The 14,398-nt window shown below is 39.2% G+C and overlaps 1 protein-coding gene across 4 annotated transcripts in view; it reads left to right on the top strand.

The window, feature by feature from the left end:
• Nucleotides 1-2,411, top strand: part of HNMT (histamine N-methyltransferase) — a 39,587-nt gene extending 37,176 nt beyond the window's left edge. For all 4 annotated transcript variants that reach the window (XM_063318402.1, XM_063318401.1, XM_063318403.1 and 1 more), the window contains one exon: nucleotides 1,835-2,411. In XM_063318402.1, coding sequence (XP_063174472.1) covers nucleotides 1,835-2,190 — 356 coding nt within the window. In that variant the 3' untranslated portion in view covers nucleotides 2,191-2,411. The remainder of the gene's footprint in view (nucleotides 1-1,834) is intronic.
• The last annotated feature ends 11,987 nt before the right edge of the window (nucleotides 2,412-14,398 follow it).

Here is a 14,398-nt window from a genome sequence, read left to right as displayed (position 1 = left end):
CACAATATCTATCAGTCCCACAAATGCTGGCTTCTCCCCATCCTCGCCCAATGCCTGCGGGAAGAGCCACACCTTCACAGCCTTTCAGAAAGCTAAAAGAGCAGGGGTCCTCTGGGTCTCAGGTGGCCAACTCTTTCTACCCAAATGCCACTATTAATCACTTATTCTGCTCCTATCCCACCCACCTCCAGGCACTTTACTTCCATTTTTTTTAAAAAGCATGAAGAACTTGTGATACAAATCACAGCTAAAGTACGTAAATATCATTTTGTGTCAAAATAAAGTGAGTCTGAAATATTCTGCCTCAGCTTTTGAAAGAAAGCACAAAATCTCTCAAGGACTAGACTCCATTCATTCATTGAGAATGCAGCTTTAAAGTGCAGGGTCTCTCCTCTCGCACACACACACACATCTCCACATGTCGTTGTTCTACCAGACACATAAATAACCATCATGTGTAAGAAATTAATTTCCCATCCTTTGGACAGGATATATCTTGATGCTATATGATGAGATACCTGAGAAAAGGCAGTCTAAGAGTTTGTTAACATAATCCCTTATCCCAAAACCTTTACCACAATGTCTGATCTGATTGCAGATTCAGAGGATGGCTTTAAACCTGAATAAACGTAGACTCAAGTCATTTATCTTTGGCAAAATCAAAAACTCTTGACTTGAGAGAGAGAGAAAAAAAGGGTGATTCTTGCAAAAAAACCCACCCTTTTCCCTCTTCCATTGTAAAGTTCTCTTTTTAAAATGTATGTGCAGTGATCGAAGCCTTCCACTGATTTCACTAGCCCCTTGTACAATTGCTTCCAAAGGGGCTGTTCAGCCCAGCCCTGAAGCTGCTCTTCCTGGCTATATTCTAGGCGATTTGGAGTTTTATCAACCAGTTTCTGATTTATTCTTATAGGGTAAAGAGGAGTCAATAATGAGATGAGCTCTGGCCTCAGCGATGTTCCCATTCTGTTGGAAATGAATTTCGCCTTCTAAATTCCATAGAGGGAAAGGAAATTGGATATCTATATGCATAGCATATACTATAGTTGTGTGCTGGCCTGCCCTCTCATTGTGTACAGGGTCTAAAGCTGCAGCGGGACTGGGAGAGACTGAAAAGAGGAAGATGTCTCCTTTGAAATATATAACAACCCTCCCATTCCAAAATATATAATGGCTAGTGCTCTTAAAGAATTCCTCTCTAATTGGTTTGTGTATTGAACAAACTGGGACCTGGATTCAGGATTTCTGGCCTGCAGCAGTGTCAAAAAGGCAAGGCACACAGCAACCTTCTTATCTGAGGTCTTCTCTTGTTTCAGCATGGCACATTCCTTTTTCCCAACATCTTATTCCCAAAGTCTTTCCTTTTTCATGTTATTCCAGCTGTATTTTGCCTCATGTTAAATCTGTGCAAACTGTCTCTGACACTCCTGGATCTATGTGGTGAATTGATTTTCTTCAGATTTCTCCTCAAAATTGATCTTTTCCAGTTAGGCTTTGAAATTCCTGTCTGATCCAATTCTGTTTGTTACCTTCTCAGTCTCTCTGTGTGGGGGACTATAATCCCTCTTAAAAATCCCAAAAGAGCATGGCCACTGAACAAGTTTGCCAGGAAATTAGGGAATTATAATGCAAACACATCTGGAGGGAACAATATGGGGAAGATGAACCTGAACTGAATACGATGGAATAATATTTCACTGATCGTTTTGGTTTTTAGTTGTGTTTCAATCCCTAAGGTTTAAATCTGGGAAATCCATTCATTGCAAATTACATACATGTATATTATACAATAAAAATAATTTGTCACTTACATGTTTGTGATATTATTTGGCAGGACGCAGTGGCTGGGCCAAATTGTGGAAGAAATATGGTCCTCGTTTACCCATGAATGATCTTTGTTTATATATTTCATCTGCTGATGTTGAAGAGATGCTTGATGGTTCTGGACTGAAATATCAGTCTCATGAGCTTCCATCGGACATGGACATTACGGATTGCTTTACTGAAGGAAACACAACTGGGGAACTGCTGCTTGATTTTTTGACAGAAACCTGTGATTTCAGTAAAACTGCCCCTCTTGATCTAAAAAATGAAATTGTTGAAGATCTTAAAAAGCCTGAATACAGTGAAAGGAGAGGTGACAAGTATTTTTTTAATAACACCCTGACTGCAATAATGATTGAAAACTAAAATGGTTTCTCAGAGAGACCCACTTACAAACCTAATATCATTAGGAACTTGTTTAATATTGGATTAACTGTGTTGTATGTGAAACTTGAGACAAATACAGACCCAAACATCCAGGTGGGATACAGTATTTTGTGCCTCTAGTTATGATTGTTAAAAATATTGCTATGTGTTTGCAATATTACAGAGTGACACTTTACTAATAAATCAAAACTTACCTTGTTGGGCTGCATATCATTCCTTTGTGGAGGTTCTATAGTTGGAAATCATGTTGAATTGATGAATCAGATCTTGAAAAGACAGATGTCTGTATTCATCTAGTTGATCAAGAAGTTGTTGGTGGTGGGAAGGGTACTGTTACATACATCTGATGACAAAGTGTTCCAATGCCCTTCAAATGATCATTACTCTAAGATTCCTTCCTTTAAGGATCCGCACAACATACTGTATGTTAAAACTGTGCAGTCACTTTGGTTCTACCTTTTAGCATTTTACACTGTTAAAAGGACATAGCAAGCAAGCCAGGGCTACATAAATACAGGACTATAGGATGACAAGCTAGGGAGAAGTGCACAATCTTCCTTAGCAGATTGTGGTTTACAGGAGAAAAGTATACAAATTGGTTGGGCAATCTTGCCTATTTAATCATCCTGGTGGGAGTAGGGAGATCCAAACACAAGAAGGTCTTTTATTCAGGTTACTGTATTCAGTTCAAATAATAAGTAAAATCCTGACTGTCATGTCTGCTGTGTCAGTGGCTCTGTCAATGATTGATATAGTACATATCCCTACAATACATCTGATGAGTCTAAAATCCCATGACACAGTTAATACTCCATTTTCATAAATGTGTGAATTGTCCAAGATTTCTTACAGGAATTTCTATGTATGTTTAAAGCTCTCTCAACTTTCCACAGACAAATTATTGTAAAAATTCAGTGGTAGGTATATTCTACTTTGTAATTAATTAATTAATTAATTAATTAATTAATTATTGTGTTTATATCCAACTGCAATCCCAAAGGGCTCCTGGCAGTTTACAAGATATACAATAACAATTAAAATGTCCATGGTTAGGTTAAAAATTAGAACATATGAACATATAAAACATAAGCAACTCCAGCAGCCAGCAATCTATAAACATCATCTTCCAAGGTAATATCACAACTCAGATACTTCAGGAAAGCAATTAAAGTGGGTGCTAGCCTAATTTCTACTGGGAGGCCATTCCAAGGGCTCAGCACTGCTACCAAGAAGCAGCATCTTCAAGCCTCACCCCTTCACCTCCCCAAATTGGAGAACAACCAGCAGCTTTTCCTAGCTTTTCTAAATTAGTCAGGCTGATTCTAATGGGAAAATGCAGTCCTGCAGGTAACTGGTGCCAAGCCATGAATGATGAGCAGTTTAAATTGTACTCAGAAGCTTATTGGTAACCAGTGCTGGGCTCTCAGCACAGGTGTAATGTGTTTCTACTGGTGAACTCCAGCTAATTCACTGGCTGTTGCACTCTGAACCCATTGCAGCTTCTGAGCGGTCTTTAAAAGCAGAGCCATGTACAGCATCTTACAGGAGTCCAGATAGGTGGTAAAGAGGGCATGAGTCACTGCAGCAAGATCCTCTCACCCCATGTAGGACTGCAATTAACACATAAGTTCCTTGGCCACAACCTCCACCTGCTAGAACAGCAGGAGCTCTCCAAGTCATGGACCTTTTCCTTCAGGGATACTGCTTTTCTATCAAGTGACATCACTGGAGCAGACAGAGAACCTTGATGGGAAACAGTTCCTCCCTCTTGCTAATATTCAGCTTCAGCCTGTACTCATTCATCCACATCCTTGCAGCCTTTAGGCACTGAGACAAGATTCAACAACATTGCCAGCCTGGCCAAGGCAGCTACTGTATGTAAAGCTGAGTATCAACCATGTATCAATGATACTGAACCCCCATGTACAGGTAGTCCTCGACCTACAACCATTCAGCCAGCAACTGTTTGAAATTATGCTGGTGCTGTATGAATGGTGGTTATGACTGTCCCTTGGATTCTGGATGTCCCAGCAACCCTGTGGTCACATGATCACAATATGGCAACCGGTTCACATTTATGACTGATTGCAGCACCCTGCGATCATGTGATTGCTATTTGCAACCTTCCCTGCCGGCTAGTCCAGAAAGCAATGGGGAAGCCAGCAGAGAAGATTGCAAGTTGCTGGGGCAATCTCCCCCACCTGTACACCCTCCCCCAGCCCCTCTGCACTCACACCATGCTGGCCACTCATTCACCCTCATGCACCCTCCCTGCACCTCCCTGTCACTTGTGCATTATGGGTCACTCCCTGACCCATGCCTTTCGCACACCCTCCGACATGAGGAGAGGTTGTCTACAAAGCAGGATCCATTACTATGGCTTGTCCCAATGCAGAGTGGAGACAGGTCCAGTGGACAAAGCCCCATTCCACACTCTTATTGCTGCACTTTGAATGCCCAAAGATGAGTATTTTCTGGAAGATATTTATGTTACTCCTTTACAGCAAAGACAATTGATTCTTATGGCTCTTATTATCACATACAGTAAGCTTTCATGAATCACAGTCCAACTCATGTAATATATATTGATTGCTGACGTGATTCCTAGATGTTTACAAAAATAGTACACATGTTGCCATAGTGGAGAATATACATAACTCATAGCTGAATTGTTGGGGTCTTGTATTCTGAGCTTGCTTCTCTTGTTGTAGATATTTCATTACCAGTTTAGGAAACATCATCAGTGCATGGGGGAATGGAGTTGCTGGCTGTTTCTATGTGGTAGCTTGTCTTATCAGTCTTGATTGGGGTATTGTTTCTTCGTTGATTGCTTTTTGGGTAAAATACCACTTCTTCTTTGATTGTTCTCATTTATCTGATGCTGGTTCCTGCTTGTCTGGGTGCTGGTCAATAGATGTGTGCTGAGGAAGGATGTGTTTGCTTCTTTCCTTGACTTTTCATTGCTTCCTTTCTTGAATGGTTTGTAGATGGAGCTTATCTCAGTGGGTCTGTTAATGGCTGATTCATCAGAGTGTCAAACCTCTAGGAATTCTCTTGCATTTTTTGGATCTGGTTTGGTCTACTTTTGCCCCATATAGTGGTTTTCACAGTCCTTACATTGTGTGTTGTAGATGAGTTCTGTTTTGTCTTCTTTGGCTGTTGGATCTTCGGGATTGCTTAGGATGCTTTGGATAGATTTTATTGAGCCACCATGATGCCTAGGAGTTGTAGTAATCGGTTGGTAGTTTCAAGATTATTTTTGAAATATTTATTTATTTATCAAATTTGTCACCGCCCATCTCCTCCAACCGGAGGGACTATAGTAGAGTTATCCTTGTGTGGGTTGTGTAATTGTTGGTTACATGGATAGACACTTTTTGATGAAGTTGCATTGGAAGTCTGTGCTTGTTTTTGGAGTTTTACATTATTGGATGTGTTTTTGTTTGTCTGAAATGAGTTCTTGTACAACTTCCTTTGTGTGAGATATTGCTATGATGGTTAATACTTGATTGGGTTGGGTTGTTATGTGGTACACTTGGGTTTAAAGTTTGCCATTGTTTTCTCTGCTGAGGAGTATGCCCAGGAAGGGTAGCTCATTGTACCCTTCTTCTCTTGTGAATCTGATTCCATGGAAGGTGTTGTTGATAGTTTGTGTGTGTTCTCTAAGACTGTACATGATCTTTTTTGATAAGGACAAATGTGTTACCCATATAACTGATCTATATTTTGGGCTGTATCTGTGCAACTATTATTGTTTCCAGACATTCTATCACTGCCTCTGCTAAGAATTCTGGCATGGGTGGTCCCATTGGTGTTCCTCTATCTGTTTGTATATTTATTTGTCAAACTGGAACTAGGTGGTAAAGTAGAAGTCTACACATTTCATAAATCTTGATTTTTGTATGTTCTACTAGGTTTAAAGTGTTGTGTAGCAGTGCTACAATTGCTTCTTTGCCCAGTTTTGGATCTATGGATGTGAAGAGTACCATAATGTTGAATGAAACCATGGTTTCATCTTCTTTAATTGATAGGTCTTTGATTTTCTCTGGGCACTGTAGTGGTAATTCTGTGCAGTATCTAAGCCTGTTGCTGAGTTCTTTGGCTAAGTTTGTTTCTTTATTTATTTTGAAAGACTTATATAGCTTAGGTGGCACATGAAACAGTAAAAACAACAGAAACCCCCAAACCATAAAACAAAAATCAATGAAAACTCTACAAAAACTCATAGCACCCAATTGCATATTGGATACAGCTGGGCAGAGTAGTATTTGGGACAACCACAAAACTGTGGCAGAAGAAGTCCCCTGCTTTTCATGGGCCATTGTTCTTCTTTTGTGATTTGTCCTGTTTTGGCTAGGTCATGGGTTTTTTTCCTGATTTGGTTGTCTAGTTTCAGTATTGGGTTTATATTTATAACATTATAGGTTTCCTTGCCATTCAGTATCTCTTTTGCTTTTGGGATGTAATGTGTTTTTTTCCATGAAAACTGTGGTTTGGCCATTGTCTGCTGGGAAGATGATGATGGGTCGACCATTTTCTAGTGTTTTTAGGGCTGTTCTTTTTTCTGCCTTGAAGCGATTCTGTTTCTGTATGTGTTTGGTCAAAGGAATAATAGTCTGTCTTTCATTTTCTTGGTTTTCAGTGGTTAGTCCTATTGTTTTGAACGATGCTTCCAAGACTGCAAAGAATTGTAGTTGGTTTATTTATTATTTATTTATTCCAATTCGATACAGCCACCTGACTCCAATGGTACTGGTTGGTGTTCTCTTTGTTTTAGTTCAGTCCTTTATGGAGGATGTTGTGTTCTGAGGTAGATAAGAGTGGCTGGAGACATTTACCACCCATTCAGGTTCAGATTCATCTTGGGACGTGTGAATCTTTTGATCTGAGATCATGAGGCCATTCAGTGCAGCAGTAAACATTAGCTTCAAAGCATACGTTTTTAAAATTCTCAGGGGAAGGTTTACATTTTTGGAAGCCTTCCTGTAGGATTAGATTAGTCCTAGAAGGCATACAAAATTCTTCAATTGTTTGGAGGGTTTGGCAAAATGGATTAGTTCACAAAGAAAAGGGTTTTTTTTTTCTCTTCTCTTCCAGAAAGGAAAATTGTGATTGTATGCCAATTTGCATGCCCTGCTGTTCAGTGATAGGTGACATTTCCTAAGTGGCTGACATTTTCTATCTTGGAAATTCACAGGCAAGGGACTCAAGGGAGCTGAGGAACAAAGCATTGTTTAGCGACATAATAAGCATTCCATCACAAGATGTTTGCAGGCAGACTACTGGAGAAGAGGCTGATTTCTATGTGGGCCTTTTTCTGGACACCCCCGCCCCAACAAATCCTCTTAAAACTGTTTTCCCTCTTTTAAAGTCCCTGATATCTCTGTGGATGCAAAAGCATGTGCACCCACAAAGCACAGAAGGAAAGAGTTAATAATTCTGCTTCCAATTCAATTTTGGTGGTCACTTTCATAGGCCTCTTTCATTCTGCACTTCTCTAATTTATAGAGATCTGTAAGTGTAGTGCTGCTGGTTCCACTGGAAGATTGGTGAGGGGGGATTGGATAATGGTGTATACCTCTTTCCCTTAAGTGCATGGTACATAGAACTCTATATGACTTTACATTTTGTGTAATGGTTCAGTATGTAATGCAGAATTAAGCAAAGCTTTATTTTAGTCATTCAAGGCTTATACCTGGGTCATACTTTGTTTTGATCTGTCCTTGGTGGGACCTCTGCGTAGAGTAGGATGATCTTTCTCATCTTCAGTCCAATTAATCTTGAGAAACAGATACTCTTTATTTTTAAGATGGTCTCATTGCCACCTGGTATAAAAAGGACTCTTCAACCATTCTTGGCAGGAATTCTCAACCTTGAAACTTCATGGTCTCAGTCTCGGCAGGAGGGCAAAGCATACCAAAATAAGATAGAACTGTCCTCCTTGTCCTTGGTAAAATGCAGTGAGGTGAGGCCATTGAAAAGCAGGTATGCTTAATTACGGTTCAGGGCCTACATAAGGTAGTCAGAAACCTCCATGGGATGGAACTCCGACGCAGACCTAATCAGGAGGGTGCTGCATGTTTGCCGGCTTGCAAGAAGTCCACTTGCTCTCATTTCTCTGGGGTTTCCTGACTGGCAGAAGGGCATAAGGTCTTGCTTTGTCTTATTGTATTCTTCAGTACTCTTGATTATTCTTTGATTGCTTCTGAATCCAAAGAGGGCATCTAGAAGTTGCTGAGCAATAGCTCCTGGCAGCCCCAGCATGCATGGCCAATGCTAAGAGATCCTGGGTGTTGTAATTCAGTAAAAGAATCCACCCACCTCTCTTGGAGCTGTGCGTTCCATTGTACAACAGTTCTGTTGTTAGGACCATTTTCCTAATGTCTAGATGAAATCTGTATCTCTGCAAGTTCTCCTTACTGGTTTTAGTTCTGTCCTCTGGAATACAACTCACCTTCTCCATTCCAGCTTTTTGATGTTGGAAGAGTAGCATTGTATCTCTCCTTTAATTTACGTTCCTGCTTAAATAGATGCACATCTTTCAACTATTAACAGGATTGACTCAACTCTCTCATCATAATGGTCTCTATTCTCTGGATCTGCTCCAGTTTGTCTTTTTTTTTAAATAGTAATTTTATTAAAAATTACAACTAAAAAGATAAAAACTAATACAAACAGGAAAAAAAGAATAAAAAGAAAAGATAGAAAATGCAGAAAAGAAAAAATAGGAAAAAGAAAAAAGAAAGAAAAAATAAGAATATAGTAAAGAGAAAGAAAAGAAATATATAAAGAAATGACTTCCCCCTTCATCATAAATATAAACATTTTTAGTAACTTAGCACCTTCTCTTAAAATGATCTCTTCTTCCCATATCGGATCTCTTATCAATAAACAAGTCCTTAAAGCCTCATCGTTTCAGTCCTAATCAGCAAAAGTCCATTAAGGGTTACCAGAGATAACAACATATCTATTTTAACCTTGATCAAATAAACCAACTTTATATTCCTTCCTTTTACTTTTAACAATCTTGATCTTTAGTCCCTTTAAATAATGTCCTAGAACTTGATTTCTTTTCATTTTTTTTTTCCTTTGTCCCTTCTCACAAAATTCTTCAAAGCATCAACAAGCTTCTTTTGTAAATCCAATACAGGAAAATTATCCAGGTCACTCTCTTAGTTTGTTATTTGTATATCCCTTTTAATTATTAAGACATCAGCCGACTTCTTTCATATGTCCAGTGTAGCATCTTTTTCCATATCATTCTTGTAGCCTGTCATTTTCAAATCCACTTTCAGATCAGTTTCAATCTTGCCAGATATAACTTGTTCCTCTTCATAACATCTTTTAAGCACCAGCTATCTATAGAGACAGACACTCTTAAAATTTACTTACCGGTCCATTGTTCAAAAATATCCTTCAATATGTCCAATGTTAAAATATTTTGCTCCATTCTGTATCAGTAAGTCAGATTTAAGTGTTCTTCTCCTTTAACTGTAATCTTTAGTTCCTTCTGGTTCCCTCTAGTGTCCAACCTTCAAAGTCTCATTCTATCATGTTTTTTTTTTTTTTAAGAGAATTAAAAATAAAAGCATTTTCCCATGGGAAGGATTCCTACAATTAATTCCAATACCTTATTTCAAATCCCTCTGGACCCTTAATCCATTTGCAACTTTCCAGAATCAAAGTTCTAATCACCCTTTTGCTGTTTATTCCAAAATACTTTTTTTTAAGTCCTTAAATTTGTATTTTAAACTTCTTTCGCTAAGGATTGAAGGAAGCTCACCCAGTGCTGTAAAACTTGTTGATCCAAAGATTCCTAATAGCTAAAAAGCAGTTAACAAGAAATATCCAAAAGTGATTAGAAAAGGAAGTATGTGAATCCAGTGTCCTTTTTGAAGATGCCAACCATGGTTTCAGCAAGATGGCAATTCCCTCATCTCCCAGAGCTCTAAACTGCCAGAGACTGCTGTCTTGCAGTCTCCTCATAAGGAGCAACTGTCTGGAGCACTTGTAGGCAATCTCAAGTCCTCTCCTTGTCTGGAGAGGAATTATGAGAGCCGGTTTGCTTGCTGGCTCTTCCTTCTGCCAAAGTCATTGGCTCCACTTTTAGCATAGCTGTCTTCAGTTTGCCATTTCTTCCCCATTTATCATTTGCCATTTCTGCTCCAGGTTGTCAATGTTCTTCTTAAAAGGTGGTGCCCAGAACTGGATATAATGCCCTAGATATCTTTTAGGCTATGCTGAACACTTTTGTAGAACAGCCCAAAATATTTTACAGCATGAGGCAAAGAATAAGAGGGCTCATCCCCTTCTATTCCATCTACAAAGCCTGACTGGATTGGGAGTGGGACAGTGTACTAACACTTAGGATGGCCCAAAGCCCTCCACTGCCCACAAAAGCACAGGCTTGGGCAAAGTGCAGGGCAGGTTATGTGCCAAATAATGCTTTATTGAGGTGGCTGCTTTATTTTGCCTAATGGTAGAGCCTACTGTAGTAACATATGGCTGCGAGAGCTGGAGCATAAGGAAGGCTGAGAGAAGGAAGATAGATGCTTTTGAACTGTGGTGTTGGAGGAAAATTCTGAGAGTGCCTTGGACTGCAAGAAGATCAAACCAGTCCATGCTCCAGGAAATAAAGCCAGACTGCTCACTTGAGGGAATGATATTAAAGGCAAAACTGAAATACTTTGGCCACATAATGAGAAGACAGGACACCCTGGAGAAGATGCTGATGCTAGGGAGAGTGGAGGGCAAAAGGAAGAGGGGCCGACCAAGAGCAAGGTGGATGGATGATATTCTAGAGGTGACGGACTCGTCCCTGGGGGAGCTGGGGGTGTTGACGACCGACAGGAAGCTCTGGCGTGGGCTGGTCCGTGAGGTCACGAAGAGTCGGAAGCGACTAAACGAATGAACAACAAAGAGCCTGCTGTCTACAGGAGGGTTAAGTGGGAGGGAACATAGACAAATCACCAGCCCCAGACTTTCCTCCTCTATCCCAGCCTTTCCCCTTTATCTCAGCAATTTCCCCTGGAGCTAGCCCTCATAGATCATGGACAAAATAACTTATTTTCTATCTATCAAGCTGCAGAGTCCCTAGTTGTATCCAGGGTTTTCTCTCCAAGCTACTTTCATTTGACTGGAAATCGTTAAGTTACTCATCCTAAACTTTGACATGTAATATCTATTCTTCCACTGAATAATTACTGCAAGCAAATTGAACAAATTAACTGATTTCTCAGATGCCATCATCACTTCTTCTTTTTTTTCCTGAGCACAGCAGCATCTGTTTTATGATAGCAAGATTTTTCCTTTTAATATTAAATATATATATATACACACACACACTGTATATATATACATATATACATATATATACACACACACACACACTGTGTGTGTATATATATACACACACATACAAACACACAGACACAGACACAGACACACACATACATTCCTATGAAACATTAAGCCGCCACCCTATCATCTCTCACACACACACACACACACACATCTTCTATCTATCAGTAGGGTGGAGCCTTAATGTTTCATAAAAGTCTACATGCTCACGTGAAAAGGATTAATATCTAATTTTATATCTTCATTTGTACAATGTGCCAAAATTGTCTGAAATATTTGTTATGGATGGAGCAGCTTTCCACCAATTTAGGCTTCCGCTTTCTTTCACTCTCCTTCGCTCCAGTCTGGGGAATGTTAACATAAATTGTAGCATAAATCTTTGCCTTGTAGAGTAGCAGAAGGCACATATAAAAACCCATATCTTTACTGCACATATTTCCCATTAACCATAATCTATTAGTAATTGAAGTTCATTACCAATTCTTGTCGGCTTTATTGCTATCCTGCTGCATGACATACTGAACCTGGCTTGCATAACAAGAAGCCCTTGCTGGGAATATCCTATTAACAATGACAGTGCATTTGTCATTGTGATAATAAACCCAGGAGCTGCCTGTAGATTATAAATTATTGTGATGCCATTTGCAACACTGTAGTTTAAAGTTTTGTCAGGCCTTCCATTCTAAACCCCCATTTTTCAGTGAGTTATAACTCAACTATAAAAATTTGCAGCCTTTTTAAATTTGGCCTACAAGGACTTAGCCCAAGAGATTAAAGAAAAAGAAAAAGGAAATCAATGAAAGCCTAGGTTCATTCCTAGTTAAATTACACAAATAGAAGGCTGGTAATTGAAAGGGATGCTCTTTGCTTTGTATTAGTGTAAACTCTTAATTCATTTGGTTTTAGAGCATTTAATGAATAACAAGGCATTGCTATTGTAGCACCTTTGTTAAGGTTCAATGTTCTAGACATTAAAACAATAGTTAAAGGGTTTGGCAATCAGCCGGGAACCCCTGTGTTGTATTTCCTAAGTCTCTCCCTCCATCCCCACAAATTTTCTGCAGTACTATGTGTATCCCAGTTAATATTTCACAGAAGCTATGTTTGCAGTGATCTCAACCATGGTTAATGTCAGTTCCACTTAATTAGGGCTTGTGAACTCATTTGAAACTCAGAATAAGATGACACACTTGGTTAAAATGGCATGTGCTTATGACTGGTATAAACATAAACCTTAATGTAGTGGTTATCAGGAAAAGGGCAAGAGTGCAGCTGAGAGAAGGAAGTATGGGGAAATGTCTTTTCCCATAAAAGACTAGGGGCTTTAGGATTAATATAATGCAAGAATGATTGGAAATCAAGTTCAAATATTAATAATTATTTCACAGAGTATTGCAGGGTGGGATCAGAGTAGAAGGACAAGCAAAATTCATCCCAATTCCAGGGTGAGGAAGGCAGGATGAATTTTATTTCTGCCTTAAAATTACTTTGTAGCCTCAGTTTCTTCATTTGCAATAAAGAAAATAATATTAATTCCTGTTACAGTTGCCAGTGAGATTCTTTGGCTCCTGAGCTGAATATAATCCCCATCCAACCAGTGCCTCTCTAAATTCCTGAAGTAGTAAAATGGCTGGATTTTAGTGCTGACATTTTGGGATTAAAAAATAGCAAAGAAGGAACTGAAACCAGGACATGAAATTCTAGGATGGGGAAAAGTCCCTACCCTTAAAACATCTCCCCAAACACCCAAACAATGGGCTGAAAAATGCCAGTCTCATTCTTTGAGTAACACCACCATGTCACTGAAAAGCTCTCAGAAGGTTGAATAGCTGATCCCAGCCCACAAAAATGTTGCCCTGCTCTGGTTTGGAGACTGTTTTTAGATAATATTTTTAGAGATTTACAACTAGAAGAATAAATTGAAATTGTCATGAGCACTGATGGTGAGCAGGAGGGGGCCCCTATCCAGGGGGGAAAATGCATGCGTAGTAGTGAGGAGTTAAGCAGTCATCCAAAGAGACACAGATCAGACCCGCCTTGACTTTTGGGGTTTATCTGTCTGGGTTTTCTCACGCTTCTTCAGTTTGTTAGGATTTTCTGTCTAACGTAGCAGTAATAAAACACTAGAGACTTATTCCTCATCTCAGCATGGTTCCTGACTGTTAGGACAGAAATATTTATTTATTCATTTATGTTGGAGGTCCAAATCCAATAGTGTTGACTCTTCAGCACCTCATGAACTACTGACCATAAGGGGGCAGTAGGTGTAGACAGAGTTAAGGATGTACTCTTTGTTTATCTCTCTACACCTTCTGGGTCTAAAAGATTGCTCTTCCGAGGTCATGTCCTGCCTACTTTTCCAGGTATAAATAGAGCACATGCTGTTTGGACTCCCCACCTGGTAGGATGTAGTTAGTTAGATACTAGACTTTTTTTGTTGTTTATTCATTCAGTTGCTTCTGACTATAGTGTATTTCCTGTAAATAAATATCTTTTCTTTTATAGTTATAAAACCTGGTTCATTAATTATTGCTCAAGTTAAATCCTTGCTCTCCCAAATACTCACTTGCGTGCATGCACACACACACACACACACATATACACTCACAGGGAACACTTCAATCTTCAGTCATTTCTGCATGTTAATGCATAAAATCTAGATACATTTATCTGATTGCTTTATTTTTTCAACAGCTACTTATCAGACATGGCATTTTAATTTTTACTGGTGTGCTTCTATTGACAAAGATTATTAGTTTAATGTTTTAATATTATTTTAATAATTTTGCTAATCTGTAGGAAACCATTTAAATATCAATTTTCCTCC

This window comes from Candoia aspera, chromosome 1 (genome assembly GCF_035149785.1).
Source record: "Candoia aspera isolate rCanAsp1 chromosome 1, rCanAsp1.hap2, whole genome shotgun sequence".
NCBI classification, from domain to species: domain Eukaryota; kingdom Metazoa; phylum Chordata; class Lepidosauria; order Squamata; family Boidae; genus Candoia; species Candoia aspera.
The sequence above is the reverse complement of the archived record's forward strand: the minus strand, read 5'-3'. Positions and strand labels throughout refer to the sequence as shown.